This window comes from Zootoca vivipara, chromosome 3 (assembly GCF_963506605.1).
Source record: "Zootoca vivipara chromosome 3, rZooViv1.1, whole genome shotgun sequence".
In the NCBI taxonomy this organism is placed as follows: Eukaryota; Metazoa; Chordata; class Lepidosauria; order Squamata; family Lacertidae; genus Zootoca; species Zootoca vivipara.
This window is the reverse complement of record NC_083278.1, coordinates 18,058,935-18,084,207: the sequence shown is the minus strand read 5'-3', so window position 1 is coordinate 18,084,207 and position 25,273 is coordinate 18,058,935. Positions and strand designations below refer to the sequence as shown.

Below are 25,273 nucleotides of genomic sequence, written 5' to 3'. Positions count from 1 at the left end.
GTATATTGTATCAAAGGGAGAATAGCAGGCTGCCAAGTGGCCACTATAGCCTAGTGAATGGCTGTTTGGGGAGGTATCAGGCTTTATGCTCAAAATCTAAGGATGTTCAGGACCCATTAAGTGGTCAGTTAGTGATATAGGCCAATCAGATGCCGATGGCAAGCCCACTCTCCACCGCTGAGGTTTTCAGCAACTGGTATTCAGTGTCATTTCTGAATGTAAAAAGACTATATCCTCAAGTTCAGTAGCCACTGATAAACTTATCCTCCATGAATTTATCTTACCTTCTTTTAAAGCCACCCAAGGCGAAAGCCGACAGCTTATTTGACTCTTTTGTTTGCTGGCACCCTCTTGGCCCTAGCGGTACCTTTCTCAATCTCTGGTATACACTTAGGTTGAGCTTCTAATGCTGTGGTCTTCAACATCTCTCAAGCGTTTGGGAGAACTACGGCCCTCCTGACTTTGCTTTCCAACAACTTTTTGTAAAGCAATTTCCTCCTTTTGGGGATGCGCTTTTTTGCAGTCAATTTAGTACAGTCAAACCTCGGTTTAAGTCTACCTCTGTTTGCGACCGCTTCAGCGAGCGACCGCCGCGAACCCGGAAGTGTTTACATCCGGGTTCCGCGGCGTCGGATGCGCAGACACGAAGTGTTTCTTGTTTACTGCAGATTTACACTGGTTGCTGGTACTTATACTCACCCAGAAAAAGGTACAGCAGTACTTAAATACCAGCAATGCCTTCACAACAAACCCTTGGGGGGGGGAGCAATGCCAACTGCTCCCTGCTTTTAATACTGAAACAGCACCAAATGATCCGAACAGCAGCAGCAGCTATAAGATTTACTGTATACTATGATTGCTTTGCTTGGCATGAAAACACCCTTGTCCCTGATACCTTATGTAAAAGTAGCATTTATTTGATTGCAGCAGGACTTACTTCTTCATTTGTTTCTACTAAGCAAGCTAAGTGCTAGGACAGTGTTGTACTAGAAAGCAATAGACAACCTAAACCTTTACCACATATTTATTGCTGTTACCATCAGTTTAAATAAGAGCACTCTCATTTCAGTAAACAAAGTATGTACAGGGTTTACATATATCCTGCAAAAATTAAAATACAAATTTTAAAGGCCTGCTTTTTCTAGTAGGTTCAATAAGAATGTGCATAATTTTTATGCTACATGCATATTTCCTAACATACAAGCTAAATTGGTGGCTGAATAAAATCTAGCAACTGGATTACTTCGAAAATTCTGATGTATATGATAGTACATCAACACACAATTCTAGTTCCTGTAGATGAAGATGCAGAAGCAACCAATCTCCTGTTTGTCCCGTCAAAAGTCTAATGTGGGAACACTTTTAAAGTCAATTGTGTTAAACAAATCACACAGGCACAAACAAGACAGATTCATTGGTTAAAATATACCACCCATTTGTGGAAATTAATCAGCAGATTATAAGAGATGCTGCAGATCAAGTATATTAACAGACTGAGTGGTGTACATGTGTCTCAGAATCAACTGAGCTACAGGCAGAACTTCCACTTCTCAATGGAACTCCACTAAGTTGGGAAACCTTCACAATTGGGATCCAGTGCAGCATGACTTTCAGCAGTAGAAATGTGAGATTCAGTGTGTCCTGGTACATGTATGAGGCTCCCTGGACACCTGATACACATACATTTATACCTATGTGATGTAAGCATCAGCATTATGACTAATAAAATAACATACACAAAGAAAATTAAAATAGGAAAGACAGCTAAAACACAAATATTCAGCACGACTTTTCCTTATGTCTTAATAACTAAATATTCACGCATTACAGCTTTTCCTATTACAACATGACACACATACAATAAAATATATTGCAGAGTTTGCCCACACTGTTTTGCATGTAAACGTGTGTGTGTGTGTGTGTGTTGGGTCCTAATTAATGTGTGAACTAAGCAGAGGATTGTAAAAAGCAACACTGAAAATGCCAAAATGTGTGGTAGTTCCAAGTGTGCACTTACTTGGAAATAAGTTCCACTGAAATCAAAAGACTAACTTCTTATGAAGTTTAGGTCAGATCAAGCTTTTTGGGTTGGTAAACATTAGACTGGCAGTCCTTGGTAGGCGCAGTTCCCATAACAGTGTGTTTAAAGAAAACACCCACAAAACTCAGCAATCGTCAGAACAAAAAGCTGTTACTTTCCCTTATGAAAACCAATACACGAGCTATTCCAACTTGAGTACATCAATCAAACCATGTAGAACATTTATTGCAATGTCTCAGAATCTAGTTGGTTGACGCTCGTCATTTCTGATAACCACAGAAAAAACTAACAAATGACTGTTATGTATTAGTATAAATTTCAATAATAAAATAAAATGGTGGTGAAAAGTTATACTATGTAAGAGGACCATTGTGCACTTGTTGGCAAGGATACCACTCCCTTTTGAACATTACAAGAGCAAATATTAAATCAAGAGAAAATTAAGGTCAACCTTGTAGACCTGTTACAAACGTTTCGGGTTCATGGATTATTGTTATTTTTGTGATTATGGAAGTGTAATTCCTTTTAAATTGTCTCTCGTGAAAGTTCATGCGCTGACTGGCATCCAGATCCATTACTTGTTTCTAACTGTTGAAATTCTTCTAATCAGTTTTTAACCTAGAAAGCAAGTAATTATCAATACATGGTTAGGGACAAAACAAACACAATAAACTGCCTAGGTTTAATGTAAAGTGATGCTCTATGTAGACAGCAAATGAAACATTTTGAATAACTAGTTTTTAACACATTAAAAAAAAACCAACACACGACAAAAACAACTGACCTGAAATGTGCATGGCTTCAAAGACATGCCTTACATATATGGGGACTTCGCATGATCACTTCCAGGAATACATGCAGTTTCTACTGGGCTGTTGCCAAACTGGAACTGCACAGAGTCATATTCATGTGGATAGCATATTGGGGCCAAACCAGACGTCAAGACTAGATCACTTTTAAATTCCTATGAAGAGGAATTTGTGAGTGTGAAAGAGAAGGATTTATTATGTATATGACAAAGACTAAGACTTCTCCTGAACAAACATGCCCCTATTTCCTTCCCTTAAAAAAACATTTTCCCTTCTAGTGGGCCTATTAGATTGCAAGTAAGCCCAGTAGGGGAGAAAGCAGCTTTGAAAGGAAATTTAAAGAAAAGCAACTGTGGAGGAAGGATTCATGTCCCCTCCCAAATCCATGTTCTGCTTTAAATTTACACATATACATCTTAAAGAGGTTTGGTGGAAACCACATTGGACTAAACGGCCTCAGTCCAATATACCTGAAGGAGCGTCTCCACCCTCATTGCTCAGCCTGGACACTGAGGTCCACCTTTGGGGGCCTTTTGGTGGTTCCCTCACTGAAATGTTACAGGGAATCAGGCAGAGGGCTTCTTGGAAGTGGTGCCCTCCCTGTGGAACGCCCTCCCATCAGATGTCAATATAAAGAACTACACAACTTTCAGAAGACATCTGAAGGCAGCCCTGTATTGGGAAGTTTTTAATGTTTGACATTTTATCATATTTTTCTATGTGCCAGAAGCTAGAAGAAACCCAGCCAGATGGTCAGGGTATAAATAATAAACATTACTACTACTACTACTACTACATAGGGCAACTGATCCCAGTGTTCATGGAAGTTCACAGTGCCCCCTCCTTGGGCATGGAAAACTAAGTACATGATTCTTTGGATCCCAGGCCTCATTGCATTTACATCTGGATTTGATATATTTCTTATTAAATACATAGGAAAGAACAAAGGTAGTTTTAAAAGATATTTGAAACTGACCTTTCTAGTGAAGCATTCATTTGATTGGCTCTCTTCATAAATTTGCATCCCATCGATCTTGGTGCTCAGTCCCATAAGATCATGCATTTCGTGGATTGATTCTGACAGTATGCCTGTACCATAGAGTCGCCTTTCTCTCTCACAAAATCTCTTGTCATACTTTAGCCGAGTTTCAGTCATTCTTCCATTAATGTGTAAGCAAGCTTTGTGCCACTCTTTTTTCTTTGAACACAGTCCTTTAGAGCTGTTCCCTCTCAAAACATTAACACAAGCACAACCGAGTTGCAAACCTGAATTTTGTGGCTTTTCCCCAACTGACAGCAAAGCTATCTGTGTACCCAAATTCTTCTGACCACATGTTTGTGATGAATCACATAATATCTGTGAATTCAATGGATGAAGCTCTGCACTATTAACTGAACCAAAGGAATATGGAGTTTTTGAATACACAGCACATCTGGAAGCAACCAATATATCTGCTGCATTGTTCTTATCACATAACACAACAGCCTCTAGCTTCTGCCCACTGTGGCACTGTTCCAGCTTAAATGTGAGACCTTCTCTACTAAGAAATTCTTGAATTTTAAGCTTTGCCTCATCACTCCAGTGTTCCCCATCAGCAGGTGACACTCCAAACAAAGAGCAAGGATAAGTTAATCGGGGTAATTTAGCAAGCTCTTCTGGGATAACTTTCAGCTTGTGGGTATCAGAAATGGGGATGGGAACTGATAACCCATCATCAATAAAAGTAACTATTAAGAGATTAGAAAGTTTGGAGACTTCAGAAACTTCAACTCTGTTCCACTTTTCATTAGATCCAATCTTTATCAAACAACTGGTACCAGGAACGACAAGCTCCTGTGGAATTGTAGGCAGGTTTTCTGGAAGGTCAGAGAGTAACTTGAACAAAGCATTTAGAGACTTGAATGAGTCTTCTAACTGGATACAGAAGTTTGAAGGATCAGTGACAGACGTCACAAACCCAGGATAGTACTGATCATTCTGGAATGGTGCCCAGGAAACAGAATTTGGTCTGAATGACAATTTAGGCATTGTTTTGCCCATTTTTATATTTTCTGGTAAGTTACATTTCTCCAGCACCCTTTGGCAAGATCTTTGATTCCAGTATTCCAAAAGCAGACTCCCATCTATTAAAATATCTACTTCCCACATGAAAGTAGATTCTAAGTATCTCAGAAACAAGATCTTGATCTCCTGGTATTTTATAATCTTCAACACGCTTTCAAGAGACATGTCCACTAGGTTTTCAGCCCAAACCCATTTACAAGGCATTGCATTCCTGGGAATACTCCTGAACTTGTGACTAAGTATCTGTGCGTCATGAAATGACACCATTTCATATTCTCCCAAGTCCATGAAAAAAACTAACATGTGACCCTCATTCACATACTTTTTAATAACTTCAGATCGATACCATTTCAAGGTCTCTTTTGATTTTGCCAAACATTCTAACCCTTCTTGAATATTTTCCACCGCAAGCAAGGAGTTCTTCTCAGCTTCTTGGGTAGTCATCACATTTAAATCAAAAAATATTTGTGAATCCTTCTTCAATTTTATATAGAAATGTCCATCTCTTGAAATGTGACCTATTTCAGCCAATTCTAGCTGTCCAGGCTTTATTTTTTGACAGGGAATTTTAGGGTGGCTCTCCCAAGGATGTCCAGCTTTTAATACTTCAGACACATTTCGGCTTTCTGATTTTTTACTTTGGTCATTACCATCAGTATCTACATCTGTTATTAGAAGATGTTTTACGACTTCATCAAGATTTAACAGACTCATATTCTGTAAACCTAACTCATTGATCATAGGCATTCCATGGCAGAATACATCAACCTCCCACTGTTCACCATGCTGTTGTAAAAACTCTAACGCTAATAGTTGATTATTTACTTTACTGGCAATCCAGGCAGTCATATCACTACTGCAACTTTTATCTGGAAATGCATATCTTGCTTTGCTAAGAAAACAGTGTACGCTGAGTCTTGGAAAATTTAAGAAAACCTTTTCCATCTTGTATATTTTTGATGCATTCACAGTTGATGAGTTACCATAGTCAATGAACTCTACTTCAAAAGATTTTTCTGATTTAATACCTCTAATGACAGCTCTATATGTGCAATAATCAGCTTCGTACTCTGCTAAAACCATGTCACCTTCTTCGAGTTCAGCATGTGTTTCTGGCTCTAGAACCAGTGAGCCTCCATTCAGCTTCTCAGCAAGCTGCACAATTTCATTCTCATCCTCAGCACGATGAATATAGAAACTTGACATGCTAGTTATAGAAGAAATATAAACTAACATTTTGGAATTTGCCTGAATATGATGCTGTGGAAGGTTTGTGTACTTTTGCCTGGTACCACTACTCCTTTCTTCTCCAAAATATTTTTGTTTAAAGATCTGCAACTCTTTATCTGGAGGCATCTCCTTCAAACCCTGAGGAGGGCTATCACAGTCACTCCAAGATTCGCAATCTGTATCTTTGCATCTCTGTCTCAGATTGCTTTGTAAGGCCAATTCTGTATTATCTGAGGCTGCTGGGAGCTTTACAAACCTTGTACACGGTTTCTGCAGATCAACTGCAATTCCTTTTTCAGCTCTCTGTTTGCCAGGATTTGCTTCATTTTCTGCTTCTCTCTTGCAACCAAATACTTCATATTTAATTTTTCTTTTAACTGCTTCTGACTTTACTTTATGCAACATGTTTTTGTCTCCAACAGTCTTTTCTGCAGGTGTGTTTATAATTTTTGGGTCAGCGCCATTTTTTTGTGTGTGCTTCAATAATTCTTTAATCTTCCTATTTATCTGTAGATCTCCATCGTACAACTCCACACCAAGCTGCCCATCAGATTCCTTAGATACGATTACTGCCTTCATTTCTTTCCCCAAGTAATTCTTCTCAAACCATGTATTTATTTCAGTTGTGATTTCAACATCTTTTAGATCTGAAAGGTAACACTTGATAGCTTGCATAGGAGTAAATAATAATTCTGAAACATGATTTGGAATAGGAATCATTTCTCTTTTTGCTACTGATTGTTTATTCCCAAAGTCTACAAAGTATACCTGCAAGTAATCGGATGAGCCCATAGGAGATGCTAAAGCTCTGTAGAAGAGGCCATCTTCAAAATATTTTGCTAAGTATAAATTGCAAGTGTTTATCTGGTCTGTATAGCCTGTCATTTGACTAACCTCTGCAATCTTTTCAAACAGTTTATCTATAGCATCTGCATTTCTATTTAGTTGGCAATAGAATTTTGTAGGGCTGTATATATGTGTTATACACACCCCTTCTTCATTTCCAATTTTCATGTTAAAAGATGAATAGTAAAATGTGTACAGAGAGAATGGTGGCACAAGGGACCTTGCGAATTCAAAAGAGCGAGACTGAGCATGACCACATTCTAAGAGAAACTGCTGTGAAGTAGTGAATGGAGTCTGTAAGTCAACAATATTATATAAATAGTTGGAGCTCCGAAGAATTAGGGCAGAAATCGTACAGGTCAGCAGATCATTAGAAGATGAAACAAAGCGCTCAAAATCTCTACATGCCTCTGCAGTCCAACTGTACGGGTCAAACATTAAGGATTCAGTGACCGTATTAAGACAACATCTGAATGTTTGACATTCCAAGACCAGATATTCTGGAAGAATAGCTTGGAGGTCTTTTGACAAAACTCTTTCCTGGTTACCATAGTCTACAAATACTACATCAACTTCTGTCTCAGACACATGTTGCTGTACAGCAGCTCTGTACCACTTCCCATCCTTAGAATGTTTCACAACACAGGCATACTGTCCAAGTTCATATGGGCTTTTATGATTGTTGTAATAAAATTGAATTTGTAGCATCAAGTTAAATAGCTCTGGCAGTTTAGATCGTATCTGACAGAAAAAGTTACCTGGTGAAGTACTACGACAACATACGACATCAAATACACTTCCTGGTTTAAACCGATACTCCTTATAAGGGTTCGGTGTATCACCTTTCCCAGATGTGTTTCCCAATTTATCTGAAAGAGTGTTTTCCCACCGCGGGAAGGTAACAGCACGCTCTTTTGTCAGAGGACTCCGCAATTTATTCTTCTTCTGCCCACTCTTTTTATATATCTTTTGTTTTGAGCATTGCATTTTAGAATCTCCCACGACGTTCTGGAAGGGGTCTGGCTTTACTTCCCAATATTCCGCATATCCAGCCTGAACCATGGACAAAACGACGTCAATTTGTTCTGAGTCATTCATATACTGCACACTGACAATATACTTATTGTTTTTTTGTGCAATTGCATGCAGTGTGAGCGGTTTGTCAAACACAATGCTTTTAAAGAAGTCAGTTTCTTTTTTAATCCATATGTCCTCGATTGGAAATGCATTAGCAAGTGAACAACAAACAGCTAAAGCTGGTAATTCTAGAAACTCTGGAAGCAAAACTCTCACATTGAAGAGTGGTACAGTTTCAGTATTGCCAAAATCTAAAAAACAAACATCAATACTATTGTCCATCACTTCCCTGATAACAGCTCTGTAGTAATGCATATCCTTACTATACCGGGCACAGCATAGTTTTCCAGGTTCTGGATTTTCTAGAATCTTATCAACTGTTTCACTTGTATCATACACAGCTGCAATTTTCTTCATCAAGGCTTCAAACTCATCTCGACAATCAATAGTTTGAACCCAAAAATTTGATGGATTCAAGACATATACTACAAAAGCAACACAGACAGAACCGATTTGTATTTCTGCTCTTTTGCAAGGAATTGTTAAAGGAGAACAGATTAAATGAGTGCCTTTTGCATCTGAAGAATCTCCTGATTGTACAGTATTCCTATGAACAGAGTCAGCATAAACAGGATCTGTATCAGAGATTTTTATATCCTCACCTGTAGAGAGTTTTTTGGTCTTAAAGGATGGGTCAGGTTTTGGAATCACTTCACTCCCCTGTGGTAGATGTTCAAAATGCATTGCAGACTCTTGTTTAAGAAGTGTAACATAATACAAATGTTCATCAGCATTGAATAAATCAATGCGGGCATGAACAACACTTTGTCTTAACAAGGCCTCCTTGAATTCTTTTAGTTGGTCGTTTCTTACAGTTTCATCCTGAGAACTAAGACAGGAAAGTGCACAAGGAACTGAAAACCTAGGTACTGACATGAATTCTGGTTGAAGCTTTAAAACACAACTGGAAGGCACAGCTTCATAGCTGCCAAAATCCATAAACCAAATATTCACTTTGTTATCAGAAAGCAGCTGTTGTATCACTCCTCTATGCCACTGGCCATTTCTCCGTCTTGCTGCACAGAGGACTCCTAGATTCTCACAGGATGGAACATTTTCTGTACTAGTTTCGTAACACGAAGACATGTTTGCTGTCAACTCATCCATCTCCACCTGGTGTTGCAGCAGTTGACAATAAAATTTACTTGGACTGACCGCCACTGATATTTTTACTTTCTCTATCCCACCAACAGATAAAAGTGGCTGAAGGTTATTCATAATTGGTTGAACTTCTGATTGAATTTGATCATTACATAATACAGAATCCAGCCTTGTATATTTTTGTTGCAGGAGATCTGGCATCTGTTTACAAAGCAGCTCTTGTGGCAATTCAGTTAACATTTCTACAATAAGACAGAATGTATCCCCATCAACAAGTTTGCCTAATTTTAATTCAACCACATCACTAGTGATTTTTGGCACATCAAGCAGAAATGTTTGGTGTGGTAGAATGGCTTGTATTTGGCCTTTAATCTGCAAGTCTATTAATGATGAAAAGTAATTCAGAGCTTTTGGAGTCCATTTTTCTTCAATTGGCAGTATATTTCCAAAAATCCCACAAACCATCTTGGGAGGAAGTTGAAACAACTCATCAATAGCAGAAGCAATATGTGTCTCATCAACTGCCAGGATTTTCCCACTATCCATAAGAAATACTTCATAGATGTAGTTCTTCTTTTGTACTACTCTTCCTCTGTACCATTCTCCACAAGCAGAGTCTTCTACTAAACAAAACTCACCAATCCCAACACTGTCTTTCACTTTAGATACCTGCTGTATTTCATTTTGCAATATATGGTAGTCAAACTCACAATCTGTGTTATATCTGCCTTGAAATTTCACAAGAACTTCTTTTGGATGGTAGTTTACGTCAGTAATCTTCAGGTCTACATCTAGAAATTTTGTCGACAAAGATGAAACTCTCCTACCTGGAAAACCAAAATAAAGTTCAACATAATCAGGTAATAAATGACTTTAACTAACAGTTCTGCCGCCAAGTTTGATGATAGCATTCCAGTTTTCAGATTTCCCTGCCAATAGGGCACACCAACTCAAAGTCTCAAGTATAATATATTTATCTAATACATCAAATGAAATATCATATTTGAATACCATGCTTCTCTTTATATATTACTGGAAATTATGTAACTATTTATTTTTATGTAGACTAATTAAAATAGTTTTTTGATTAAGCAGTCTCTAAATCTTTCTAATATATAAATATAAATATAATCAAATCTATACTGTAATTTTAAGTGATACCCTAAGCCTAAATGGCTGAGCCTCAAAAGATTATTCAGACAGTGCCTATTTCTACACATAACTAACAATCCAATGTTCTGAGTCATCTAAATAATCAAATGATTTCTTTTATCACATGGGGGGAATGCATTCTTCAGTTCTAGTACAGGTAAGGAAACTAGAGAAAACTGGAAGGAGACTAAAAAAGTTAAGCAATTTAGGGGGGAAATGGACAGAGATGAGAGCTACAATTTATGAAATTAACAAGAAGTAATAAGACATGAGAGATGAATTCACAATGTTTTGGAAAGTCATCCCTACATGTTGCAGTTAGCATTAAAAAGGAAGATCTCAACTGCATGCAAATCACATGAGACAGTGCTGTATAATGACTTTTTTTTTAACATCACCCAAAAGTAGAATAATATGTAAACAAACTAAAGGGACAAGATGTATGCAAAGTGCAGAAAGACCAGTAAACGGCTGTTCTTGCTTCATCTTCTCTCCAAAACATTTTTCAAAAATCTTATCTCACCTGCCATATCTCAAAATGTTCACAGAAGCTTTTCATCTGTCCAGCAACAGCTGGGGGAAGAGGAGTCAAAAAAATCTGTAAAGCATTGAAGAAAACATGGAAAAGTCATGTAGTTTAAAATCTTAAGTGTGTGTGTTTTTGTGCTTTAATCGATTTTTTTTTTCATCCCATGAACACTTGACCAAACCATCTTTTCCCTCTCTCCCCCTGCACTCATTTATCAGGGTGGAGAAAAACAATTAAAAATAGAAACTGTACTGTTTCTATTAAGTTTTAAATTCAAACACAAAGTTTCTTTTAAATGACTAAACAACATCTAAACAACAAATAATCTAAATAGCCCTACAGTTCATCTCTCAACTGAATCAGTGCTTTTACCAGATCCATCAAGTAAAAGGTTTTTCTGTGTAATTGAAGAACATTTTAATATGTTTCAGATATGAATACTTGCACTGAAAGCAGGTCTTTCATTTTCACTTCATAAAAATAAACTGCTATAACAGGCATAGGCAAACTCGGCCCTCCACATGTTTTGGGACTACAACTCCCATCATCCCTAGCTAATAGGACCAGCACTGGAGGGCCAAGTTTGCCTATGCCTGTACTATAGTCTACCCAGGAACTATCAAACCTTGTTTCAACCTCTTGTAAAATAGCCAGGTTTTCGAAAAAGAGGACAGTGCTTCCGTACATTTAACAGAATCATAGAATTGTAGAGTTGTAGGGACCATGAGAGTCATCTAGTCCAACCCCCTCAAATATAGGAATATTTTGCCCAACATAGGGCTCAAAATCCCCCTACTGCAGCATTATTAAAGATGCAGGAACACTATCCTCTTTTCTTTTTTAAATCTGACCAACCTGGACCATAATGGGCATAGCAATTTTGTTTAATATTTTGTTTTTGTGAGGGTAGAGCTGGGCGAAGGCAGAGTGAAGTAGAAATGAACAACACAGGAATGAAGAGAACTGTCCAGTGTGCATATTCCTATGTTCCTTGTTTCTGCTAAAGTCCTCCACTCACTTGCAAAAGTCCCACTTGAATTCAATGGAGCTTACTTCTGAGTAGACATGTGCAGGACTGGACTATTAGCCTCACAAACAGTAAAGATGATTGTCCTAAGAAAGGCTCTCTATAGGCTCTTTAAAATACATTCCATCTACTGTATAGATAAAAGGATAGCAAGCAAAACATACAGAGATACAAAGCTTCCTTGTAGAGATACAAAGCTTGCTTGTAAAAACGAGGAAATGTAAACAATAATCGTACTACCGGTAACTAACATGCGGCAGAACCTGAGACTCTTAACCTCAGGATCACGGGTTCAAGTACCACATTGGGCAAAAGATTCCTGCATTGTTGGACTAGAAAGATGACCCTTGTGGTCCCTTCCAACTCTACTACGTTGTGATTCTGGGGTCACATTTGCATGACTGCTTCCAGGAAATGTGCAAAGCAGCACCACTGGGAAACCAGACTGAGATCAAGCTGAGCATAAATCAGGATGCAAATGGCCACATTTTAAACTCATCTACCCTGCTTATGAATACTAAACTGCAGATAACATTGCACGCATGTACCGGGTAGACTAACGAAAGCTTATTTGTTTGCTCTTTAAGGTGCCACATGGAGGTTATTTTGCTGCAACAGATAAACGGGGCTACCACTCTGGTATTTCATAGATAGATAGATGATAGATAGAGGGATGCCAACTTGGAATAAAATACTTGGGGGGGGGAATCCCCACTCCGCATAATCAGTCACATGATGTGGTGTGCGACACACACCATTTGAATGGCAATGCCCATCAACTTTATTTATATATATATGTGTCTGTGTATATTTGATATTTTTTTATTAAATTTTCTGTTTAACAATTTAAAATACAAATTTTATATCCTTAAGATATCAATGACTTCCCCTTTTTGCTTTCCATGGTTCATTTTATGTATCATAAATCCCTGCATATTTTACAAAAACTATTACCATTCAGTATTCCATGATTATTGCATCCATCAAAACTTATTTACACTGTTGAATTTATCTTAATGCTGCCTGCGTTTTCAGCTGTACACAATTATTTCCCATATACTGTATTCCATAAACGTTTTCCAACCTTCTTTAAAACACCCATCAACTGTGGGGAGGCCCGGCCCTCTCCAGTATTTTATTGGGGCCCCCAAAGACCCATAAGTATGCGCATATACATACATATACATACTTATACTGTACACATAAACACATAGGATGGGGGGGGTGGAGGCTGCAGAATATGGCAGCTCCTTTCTCTTCCGGGTAGTTCAAATACCGACTTTCTTGGAAACTCAAGCGGAGCATAATAAAAGATGAGGAAACAAGCCAATACTGTACCGTATATTTTTAGGGGGGGGGGAAGAGAAGCGAGAGGAGGCTTATTTCAAACCTCGACTCCCCGAAGCTCTTCGAAAGCGGGATGGAAAAATGGGGCGAAACCTTTCCTTTGGCCCGTTTTTAATTTCGCAGTTTCTCCCCCCTCCCCCCCCCCGGTTTCGGGGTGCAACCCCACAATCCCGTTTACCTGGGACTGAATCCGAGGGTGGGGGCTTCCCCCTTGAGGAGAGGCACGAAGAAGGGGCGGCCTTTCCAACTACAGCCGCCGGCTTCGGGGCCAGGTTGGGAAGGTGAGGGCGGCAGCAGCCCAGGGAAAAGCGGCCCTGAGCGAGGAGGAGGAAGCGGCTCGACGGCGTTTTCTGAGGGGGAAACGCGACGCCCACGGCCGCCCGCTTCCCCGGGGAGAAGAAACAAGAAGCGCCGAGTTACACTGAGTGGGAAGAAGGGCCCCCGCGAGGAGGCCTGAGGGGAAAGCGCGCCAGTGCCGCCCAAGGGCCGCGTGCGCCTCGCGAGGAGGAAGCCGCGTCTCCCACGCCCGAAGGCAGCCGGGCGCGAGGCGGGGAGTCGTTAAACGGCGCCGGAGGAAGCGGGCCTGTGGGACCAAGCGCCGCCGCCGCCGCCGCCGCCGCGTTGACTCCGAAGGAAGGCTAAGAGGCGCGTCAACGGCAAAGGAAGGGGAGGTTAGGCCCAAGGGAGCCGTTGGCTCTGCTCTTTCCGGAACGGTTGACTTTGGGGGAGGGCGGGTTAAGGAGGGCGCCCCCTCCCCAGGGTTGGCACCTTGGTTTGGGGTGGGGTTGTTTGGGGGGGGGCGGCTTTAACGTTTTCACCTGGTGCTGAAGTGGTGGGGCTTCCAAGCAAGCAAGCAAGCCACGTCGCCACGTTTTCTCCGATGGAAAGAAGGACGCGTCCCCTTCCGCCATGGTGTTTTCCCCCACGATTTATATTCCCACCCGTCTGACTGGTGGGTCAGTCTGGGCGGCTCCCGACATATATAAAAACATAATAAAACCTGAAACTTTACAAAAAACAACAACAACAAAACACTTCCCTATGCAGGGTTGCCTTCAGACGGCTCTGGGGTCGGATAGGGGCGTACCTTCCAACGTTTCTCCGATGAAAATAGGGACGTCCTGTCATACCCTCCAACATTTCCCCAGTGAAAATAGGGACATCCTACGACCTATATCAGTGTTTCTCAACCTTTTTTGGGCCACGGCACACTTCTATGAAAAAAAATCCCGCGGCACACCAACTCTGTGCCGCCCTATATTTAGTTTAGTTTGGAGGGGAGACGTAAAGCATGCCACTGAAGAACTGCTGCGCGGTAGCCAGGCGGACCCACCAGGCGCAGAGCCTGCGGAGCGAGCGGGGACACGACGGCACGCACAGACCCCAGGCGGGCAGACATGGGCGCGCAGCTGCCGCCGCCTCCCTCCCAGCCGCCCCAGGCAGCCATCGCCGCTCTGGCCCGGCGAAGGGAAGCCCTGCGCAGCCTTCCCCGCCTGCCTCCTCCTCCCCAGGCGGCGGTGGCGCCCTCTCTGGCCTCTGGCTGGATGCCGACTCTAAATTTTGCCGCGACGTGCGGCGACGAGAAGGGCGATTTGCATTGTCACGTGCCTGGCGGCCGCGTCGTACCCAGCCAACTTCCTTTCCGGCGGGTCAGCGACGTGACAATGCAAATCGCCCTTCTCGTCGCGGCACACCAGCCAGCGTCTCGCGGCACAGTAGTGTGCCGCGGAACACCGGTTGAGAAACGCTGACCTATATCATACCCTCCAACTGAAAAGTACAGCTATGGCAAAGAGATCCTTCCCATGTGTCTCTAAACTGGAAACCATGTGACTTATTCTCCTGCCTGAAATTCAGCCCTACTACACTCCATAGCACGTTCTGAAGCCTATCCAGCACAATCACTTTTTAAAAAATGTTTAGGAGTACAGGTACAGTACTCTTTTTCCGGGATGCGAGTGGCGCTGTGGGTCAAACCACAGAGCCTAGGGCTTGGTGATCAGAAGGTTAGCACGACGGGGTGAGCGCCCGTTGCTCTGTCCCAGCTCCTGCTGACCTAGCAGTTCAAAAGCACGTCAAGTGCAAGTAGATGAATAGGTACCACTCCAGCGGGAAGGTAAACGGCGTTTCCGTGTGCTGCTCTGGTTTGCCAGAAGCGGCTTAGTCATGCTGTCCAAATGACCCAGAAGCTGTACGCCGGCTCCCTCAGCCAGTAAAGCGAGTTGAGCGCCGCAACCCCAGAGTCGGTCACGACTGGACCTAATGGTCAGGGGTCCCTTTACCTTTACTCTTTTTCCTACTCATATTGAAATACTACCCCTCAATGAGGCCAAACTTAGATTCACAAAATGTTTAGGGCTATGCGAACCCCTGCATACCCCCAGAAAAAAAACACTGGGGAGGAGACATGTACCACTTCAAGAACAGCCCCATATATCAGAATCATATATTCGTTCTGAGCATGCTCTGAGCTGATGGCCACACCTAGCCAGCCAGCCTTTAGGATTGTGCTTGTTCCCTGGAAAGCCTTGCTGTTTGCTTCTCCCCCGCTGCCCTCCCGCGCCTTTTTGTGTAAGTGAGAAGCACTGTGCACAAAGTGAGCCTCTTGCTTGTAAAATAAATGGGCTCTGTTTGTTTCTTACTTGCACTGTTTTTCTTTCGTGTACTTAATTTGCAATTTTTTAAATGTGTTTTTCAATCCTGCGTCAGTTTAGCCTCATCCGGAATGACTGTGATTAAAAATGTCTTATTATGCTAAAACTGAACCAGCCAATTTGGGTAGAGTGCCAAAATGTGGCTGCTTGGAGGAAAGGTGCAGAGAAGGTGTTGGGTGCATTTTCTCTTCAATCCAAGAATGCCAGAATATCATGCTGCCTGTCACATGTTGCACATGTGCCATGGCTTCCAAACACCATACATGCAAAGCAATGGCTTTCCCCCAAAGAATCCTGGAACTGTAGTTTGCCCCTCACAATTCCCAGCACCCTTAACAAACGACAGCTCCCAGCATACTTGAAGCCATGCACTTTAATTGCCTAGAGTGGATGTGACCTATAGCTGACATACTACCCATACCTGCCAAGTTTTCCCTTTTCTCGCGAGGAAGCCTATTCAGCATAAGGGAAAATCCCTTTAAAAAAGGGATAACTTGGCAGCTATGATACTACCCATTGAATCAAGCTGCTGTAGGAATAAAAGGGAAAATACAAAGATGGAATACTGTATTAGTTGCAAACACTCAGCATATCTAATGGCAATTCACCACACAGACCTTTATTAGGAGGACATTTTATGAAACCAAGATTGTTGCCACATTTTCAAAGATTTTTTAAAAGCATTTTCCCTTTAGGACAGGTTATCGAGGGAACAATCACATTGAAATAAACGTGTGTTTCTTCAGCGACAAAAGTGTTAATCAAAACTACTTTTTAGAGCCACTAGATGGCAGACAAATATTTAGAAAAAACTTCTGCTAAGAGAATTAGAGAGCAGTTTTTTCATGTATTACATTTTGATTGAACATTCCAGACTCATCATCACACAGAATCAGCCAACCATTATCAGAGCCAATGGGTGAAAATAAGGAAGCAGATTTCAACTCAACACTAAGAGAAGCTTCCAAAAAGTAAGAGACTATTGAGAGGTGGTGGCTGCTCCTTCACCTGAGCTGTTAAAGCAGAAGGTGGACAGCCATCCGTCAGGGATGCATCCTCCTACACTGCCATTCCTACACTGAGCAGGGGTTTGGACTAGATAAATCCTTAGGTCCCACCCAACACTAATGGATTCTGATAAAATGGGTTGTAGCCAATTCTAGTCCTACTCAACCCAATATGAAGCGCTTCTGAAGTGCCGTGCCTTCTCGCATCTCATCTGGGAAGCGTTTAGCCTGAATGTCGGCAACACGTTCAGAAATCTGCATGATGCTTTCACATTACAGAACATTGAGAACTACTGCTGTGAAATGAAAGCAAGGAAAAGCTTTTACAACTGTGTGCCACATTGTAAATGTCAGTTACCACCTTATATCAGCCCTATGAAGTAAGGAATTACTTGCATTCCCATTCCATTAAATCCAGAGAAGTTAAGTGACTTATCCCTGGGAGTCAGTGGCACTAGAAGATTTGCAATTTAATAACAGTCATTATATTTCTGTGTGCTCCCTTGAGCTACACGACAGCGCTATCAGTGAACTGATACCACAACTGAACTTTTGTCATTGTGGATTTTAAAATGACAGTTTGATTGAATATGGTAGAGTGGTTGTGCATGCAGAAGTATAAACCACAGGCTACAAGCCTGGAAGTCCTAGGTTCAAACTTTAGCTCAGCCATGAATTCAATGGTGGCCTTAGATAACGTTATTTCTCTAAGCCTCAGTGCTTATCTGTGATGAAGGAATCATAATTCAAACTACAAGGATCAATAGGATAGTAAATGTGAAGAGCATGGAGCCACTTTTTATTTATTCCTTATATTTAGCCCCCACCTGAAGAGTTAGATACAGTATTCTGAAAGAATCCCAAATCACCTGGGCGTGCGTATTGCAGTTCTTGCCAAACCTTTGTTAGTCTTTTAAATGTAATCAATTGGATATATATCTGCCACCTGCTATTAGGAAAAACATGCATGGCTCCTCGAACTTGCTACGGCTTTTAAAGATGCTTGCTTGCTAAGAAGGCTATCTTTTCCCGTCTTTGGTTGTGGTTTCCAGACCAGTTTTCCCAACTGCAGAGCAGAATTCAAAACCATCGTCCTAGGCTGCAACTCCTTTATTTACTTTGTCCCTCAGAACTCAAGGGAGGAGCCACTGAGAACCAAAGTAACTAATTCCTGCATTGCTGTAGTCACATGTGCTTCATCTGCTAAGCTCCACCCTAGGTTCTAGCTCTTGGTTATGCTAGAATGTGACAAAAGAATGAATCAAGGAAATGATCTGAAATCACAAATACAAAATATATCAGAACTGAAAACAACACATTGTCTGATAATTGCCACTTATCAAATCCATTTTTTATTATTTTGGAATGCCTTGAAACAGAATAGCTCTTATTCTCTGTCAAAATACCTAAATAAACTATTACCATTATAAGAACATTTACTTTTAAAACCCCATACAATTTCAGATTAAGTTCAGCAATGAAGGGCAGTGTGTTAATCATTATATCTGTCTTGTTAAACATTTTACATTCCCCCCTCTGTTTATAAACAGAGTTGATGACCTAGAACTGCCTCTTTTCTGACATTTCCCATTCGTCAATAACAAATTAGCTGTGCAGTAATCATGTGACACTTGCCTGGTTTCCCTAGTTTCTTTGCAACCAATAGACTTCCACTGGAAATCTTCAGATGTGCAGGTAGCATTTTTAGAATTATAGAGCTCATTTGTGTAGAACAGGCATCATCAACAAAGTCGCTCACATCTCAAATTGTATCCTCTGTCTTGATTGGCAGTGACACACTAGATTCAGAGAGGGGACATTCCCAGTCCCACCTGGACCTCAGGCCGGCATGCAAAGCGGATTCTCTGTCACTGAGCTATGACCATCAGGAAACTGCCTTATGCAGACTCAAACCACTGGTCCATCTGCACTTCTTTTGGGAATCTCTTGAACTCTCTTCTTGAAGGTGTTTCTCTGACAGGTGGTCTTTATTTTAGAACGTGTAAGTTGGACCTGCAGCTAGGGCTGCGAGAGAATTTCGACAACAACGGAAACGGAAGTGGAAATTGCTGCCCTTTGTGTGGAATTTCCATTCCTGACCACAGACAGTCAGTCAAGCGAATGCAATCAGAATTCGTTCACATAATCATTGGTTTTTTAAATCTTCAGATGATACATAATCATAGAAGAAGGGACCTAAGGGTCATTTAGTCCAACCCCCTGCAATGCATGAATCGCAACTAAAGCATTCATACAGATGGCCATCCAACCTCTGCTTAAAAACCTCCAAGGAAGGAGAGTCTATCACCTCCCGAGGGAGTCCATTCCACTGTCGAAACAGCTCACTGTCAGAAAGTTCTTCCTGATGTTTAGTTGGAATATCCTTTCTTGTAAGTTGAATCCATTGGTTCAGGTCCTGTCCTCCAGAGCAGGAGAAAAAAAAAGCTTGCTCCATCTTCCATGTGATAGCCCTTTAGATATTTGAAAATGGATATCATCTCTCCTCCCAGTCTCCTCTTTTCAGTGCTAAACACACCCAAGTCCCTCAAACATTCCTCATAAGGCATGGTTCCCAGACCTTTGATCATCTTGGTCACTACACACATTCTAGCTTGTTAATATTCTGAAAATGTGGTGCCCAGAACTAGACACAGTACTCCAGGTATGGTCTGACCAAAACAGAATAGAGCAGTACTTTCACTTTCCTTGATCAGGATCCTATACATCTGTTGATACAGCCTGGAAGAGCATTAGCTTTTTTTGCTGTTGCATCAAACTGTTGACTCATGTTAAGCTTATGGTCAAAGACCCCCAGATCCTTTTCACATGCACTACTGGCAAGCTAGGTGTATCCCATTTTATATTTGTGCAGCTGGTTATTCCTGCCTAAGCCTTTAAAGGGCCCTTTTGTTAGCCAACCATGCTGCATTCAGTGGCTGTTTTTCTGTTGGACAATTGGAGTTTTGCATTATTTTAGAGGTAGGCAGTTTCTTAGAGGCATTGATTGTTTCATGATCGTTTTACTGATCTGGAGCCGCTTGTGACCAAAGGTTTGACTAATAACTCACTTTAAATATCCAAAAACAAGTGCATGGACTACCTCAGATATGAAAGTAAAAGGGACAGCCTTTTTGCACAGAACTCCATGCATCCATCAGAGTGGCTATGGGATTTTGAGTCTGTACTGCGGGTGTAGGGATGAATGTTTAATTTAATCATGGAATAGGTTGTGCAGTTCTTCTTAAAGCTATCAATCATTTTTCATTTATACCCAGTGGATTTTAGACATGCTGATATGCAACATAATTCTTGAAATAAGGCTTACAGTTTTGCAGTGAAAATAGAAGGCAGTGCATGGCAGAGCTATTTGGGCAGCTATTTTATGAGCTGCATTGCACTGGACTGCCTCGGGATGACATTGTTGGACTTACAGTGTGATCCTATACATGTCTACTCAAAAGGAAGGCTCATTAACCTTGGTGGGGATCTCTCACAGGTAAGTGGTTGTAGGATCACAGACTGAAGCACCTAAAATGGTAACACCTCTAGCATATGCAAGCTGCACCCCCCCACCCTCTGCAACAATGCATTGTTGAATCATAGAATCATAGAATTGATAGGGTTGCAATATTTTGAAGAACAAAAAAGAGGAAACATTTGCCAGTGCCTGGGGCAGGGGGAGGGAGGAGGTGCAGGATTGAAGATGCTGGCCTAGATAGCCCGAGGTACCACTGTACTCCTTTTGATGGACAGATTCCCCCTCCAGCATATTGACATTGAGTTTTATTGTTGTTTTAGCCCAATTGCATGCATTTTATTGTTATTGTTTTAACTTCCTATCATATTGTTTGCTGCCTTGATTTATTTTTCTTTCATGGGAAAGAAGGAGACAGCCGTTGAAAAGAAGTAAAGGAATAACCAAGCACTCATGTCTGAATTAGCGCTTGTCCAATTTTAGCACTCCTGGAATGCCAATAACAAATTAAAAAATGAGGACATCTTGGCAAATACAAAAAATCGTCCAGGACAGAAATTTTACCCCTGAAAAAGAGGCCATATGGCAACCCCAAGAATTGTAGAGTTGGAAGGTACCACAAGGGCATCTAGTCCAACCCCCTGGAATGTAGGGATCTTTTTGCCCAACATGGAGCTCGGACCCTGACATTAAGAGTCCCATGTTCTTTCAACTGAGCTATCCCAGGCTGTATTCTGTCTAGTATATTCATGTAATAGCCTGTTTTACACTAAGACATTCCTTGTTCTTTTGGTTATATATATATTAATATCAATGGTCTGGCAGTATGCTATCACCATCCAAAATAAACCTCAGAGCTCAATAACCATTTTTCCTGAAAATGTGCATCAGGTAATGGCAGCTGTGGCTGCAAGCATAACACAGTGGTGATGGGTCTGCCACACTTACCTTGTATCGGATATTGCAGCCCTGAACAACCATTAGAAGAACAGTGCATTGTAACCACTGTTCAGGGCTGCAACATCCGATGCAAGGTAAGTGTGGCAGACACATCATCAGTGGCACTAGACTTACTTCTACCTGGGTGGAGTCAGGGGTTTTCTGTTGCCATTCTGTTATTGTATAGCTTCCTTCCTGGTGTGTGGTTGTATGGGGTCTCAGGTGAGCAAAAAACAGCCGTAGTATTATTCTAAGCAGGAAAACAAAGTAAAAGAACATACCCTTATTCTTGATCAGCCAACATGAAAAGACTTCAGCCTATGAGGCAGGTCTCAGCCTGTGTCAAAAGGTCCATATGGGGATTATTTGTTATATGTATTTTCAGAAACTGAAAAATAAAGTTAGGGAAGGAGAGAGCGAGAAATCCACGCACTATTCAGCATGACTTCATAATTTTCTTGTCACCACTGTAAGATATAATCTTTACATGGGGACCAAAACATGTTATTCAGATCAAAGTCAAATGTGTATTACGCATGGAAAAAGTTGACCAGAATCTTTCTTTTTAACTGCCCCTGGGTCTAGTCTCTAGAGCTCCTGAGCTTTGTGTAAAAACCTAGACTGAAATGCACTAGGGTCTGATAAACTAGAACACACAAAACACAGATGGGATTTCCTAACATTACAGAGAAATAAGGGGGGGGGATGAAAATTGTCCAGTAGCACCTTAGAGACCAACTAAGTTCTGGGTAGGGACCCAGGTGGCGCTGTGGTTAAACCACTGAGCCTAGGGCTTGCTGATCAGAAGGTCGGCGGTTCGAATCCCTGTGATGGGGTGAGCTCCCGTTGCTTGGTCCCAGCTCCTGCCAACCTAGCAGTTCGAAAGCATGTCAAAATGCAAGTAGATAAATAGGAACCGCTACAGCGGGAAGGTAAACGGTGTTTCCATGTGCTGCTCTGGTTCGGCAGAAGCGGCTTTGTCATGCTGGCCACATGACCTGGAAGCTATACGCCGGCTCCCTCGGCCAATAATGCGAGATGAGCGCGCAACCCCAGAGTCGGTCACGACTGGACCTAATGGTCAGGGGTCTCTTTACCTTTACCTAAGTTCTGGGTATAAGCTTTTGTGTGCATGCACACTTCTTCAGATACACTGAAACAGAAGTCACCAGACCCTTATATATAGTGGGAGAGTGGGGTGGGGTTTTTCTAAGAAGGTAGTAGGAGATGGGTTATTGACTCAATGGGTATGGTAAACCTGTTGATGATATTACTAGACGGAAAACTACGGAGAGATGCGGGTGGTGCTGTGGTCTAAACCAGTGTTTCTCAACCTTTTTTGGGCAAAGGCACACTTGTTTCATGAAAAAAATCACGAGGCACACCACCATTAGAAAATGTTAAAAAAATTAACTCTGTGCCTATATTGACTATATATAAAGTAATTCTCCTACGGCACACCAGGCAACATCTCGCGGCACACTAGTGTGCCACGGAACAGTGGTTGAGAAACACTGGTCTAAACCACAGCAGGGCTTGCCGATCAGAAGGTCGGCGATTTGAATCCCCGCGATGGGGTGAGCTCCCATTGTTCGGTCCCAGCTCCTGCCCACCTAGCAATTCGAAAGCACGTCAAGTGCAAGTAGATAAATAGGTACCGCCTTGGCAGGAAGGTAAATGGCGTTTCCGTGCACTGCTCTGGTTCACCAGAAGCGGCTTAGTCATTCTGGCCACATGACCCGGAAGCTGTGGACAAACACCGACTCTCTTGGCCTATAGAGCGAGCTGAGCGCGCAACCCCAGGGTCGTCCACAACTGGACCTAACGGTCGGGGTACCTTTACCTTTAAGGTGCTACTGGACAATTTTTTAATTTATTTCGACTGCGTCTGACCAACACGGCTACCTACCTGAATCGAAAGAAATAAGAGCGAAGCAAATTGTTCAGGACCCAACAAATGTGCATTCAAGGGTCAAACCACTTCCATCGTCCTTTTACCCTGTCACTGTAAGGAAGCTTGGTTGATGGGACTGGTGTCCTTTCAGTGCCCTCCTTTGGTTGGATCTCAGTTTTTGTAGGGCACAGGTTGTATCACCAAAAGAGATGCTCAGTTGAAGACCTGCAATGCAATTAAACCTTGGCACAGAGGTAGATTTATAATCCTAATGAAGAAGCCAAACATAGATACATACAGATACATAGTCAAAGATTAAATCCTATTTGTGTAAGTGAAAGTATTCACCACACTTTTTTTTTCTTTGACCATTGACTCTACTGGGGCTGATGGAAGTTGGCATCCAACAATTAATCTGAAGGACTACAGGTTCCCTACATATTTATCGTTCCCAGCCCTCACAAAGGCAAAGTCTTTTAAACTTCATTAACTGTTGGCAGCTCATCTGACATATTTGTGTCCCTTTAAGAGATTACCAACGGGGTCAAATAGTACATCCTGTGTTGTTTTGTTTTGAACACGACCTTGCTGATCACCTGCTGGACAGATACCTAAAAATGTTCATTCTGAACAAGTCTACTTATATCCTTCGGTTAAGAGATTATGCAAGATATATGATCATTTTAATGTATGCAATATTATCACACATAGCTGTAAAACATCAGGACTGATTTTACAGCAAATCAGTAAATCGAGACAACGCGAGTAACTTGCAAAGTGAAACTGAGTCAGGGAAGTTCTGTCGTGATCTTCCAAATCACATAGGAACCAACAGCAAGGCCCCATGGGGAATCATTTATGAATTATTGTGCTGCATTATATACTTGTTGAAGTGGTTCAGAGCCATACCGTACATATTGGCACCATTTGCTGCTGAAAACAATTGCTATGCATATTGCTAGCATGGAGAAGAATGTTTTTATGCATATTGTTAGCATATTTCAAATGCATCCATCTTGCCATTCCTACCCTTCACATGTTACCCAATTTTTTGGGGGGGGGGACCACAGGCAGAAGGCATCCACTCTTTACTGCTGCTCAGAATATAAAAACTGAGGTCTTCAACAGGACAACTATTATTAAAGACCTACTGATTTACCAAGAGGTCTTCCAGGGTTTATGAGAAGCACTCTTTCGCAGTTCTACCTGCAGATGCCAGAGAATGAACCTGTTCAGTCTGGTACCTATTGTATGCAACTCTACCACTGAGATATCTCCCTTCCCATAAATGTTAGGTAAATATATGGCATGGAGAAATTGTTCACAGAGATGTTAAAAGTCCCTGCTTAAAAATCCAAAAATAGATTCAAATACATCATTTTGATACTTTAGGAATTTGCAACATGTGTATCAGTTCAACATGTGCACCAGCAGTAAACACAGTGCTTGAATTCTCCTGAGAAGGGCATAAGCAGTTTGGGTGCAGGATTGAATCTGAAGCTGGAATTCTGAACTACTAAAATCACAAGAGAGTTTGCCATTGAGTTCAGTAAGATGTGCTGTCAAATACAGCAGTGAAAAAAATGGTCCCAAGGGGAGCCTTTTGAGCGGAGGGAGGGGGGCTTGTCATGGCCTTTTATACGGTAGATTTCTTTTTTTTTTTTAAGGAAACCAGATTGTGCACAGATAACAGGCTTCAAGGGAGATTTCTGATACGAATCCATCTGGAAGAAGCATGCCCTGTGGAAGAGCCCAAGACCTATAGAGGCCTTAGCTGTGCTGACTCTGCCATTATTTATCAGCATTGTGGATGTGAGTTAGACCTGGTGTCAGTACTGAACCAAACTGAGATTGAAACCAGCGTCCGCCTGCTCTGCCTGTTTTTCTCAGTCCTTATCAAGAAAGTTATAAAGAAGCTGCTTTATCTGAAGTCTGAAGATTGCAGCAAAGCAGCAAGAAATGCCTTGCCTTAGTTTATTATAAAGATTCGGGATCCCAGACTTTGCTCCAGCATATTTGT

General features: G+C 41.6%; 1 protein-coding gene across 1 annotated transcript; it reads right to left on the bottom strand.

Moving 5' to 3' along the window:
* Nucleotides 1-2,855: 2,855 nt before the first annotated feature.
* Nucleotides 2,856-10,911, bottom strand: TDRD15 (tudor domain containing 15). Its single transcript, XM_060273289.1, has 3 exons — nt 10,905-10,911; nt 3,827-10,056; nt 2,856-3,005 (listed from the first exon to the last, which is right to left on the bottom strand). Exons 1-3 carry the CDS (start codon nt 10,909-10,911, stop codon nt 2,856-2,858), a joined length of 6,387 nt encoding a protein of 2,128 aa, XP_060129272.1.
* Between the last annotated feature and the right edge of the window lie 14,362 nt (nt 10,912-25,273).

Excerpts from the sequence above, each read along its gene's own strand:
- TDRD15 (XM_060273289.1), bottom strand. Across the intron at positions 3,006-3,826 it reads ATGAATGCTTCACTAGAAAG|GAATTTAAAAGTGATCTAGT; the intron begins GTCAGTTTCAAA and ends TCCTCTTCATAG.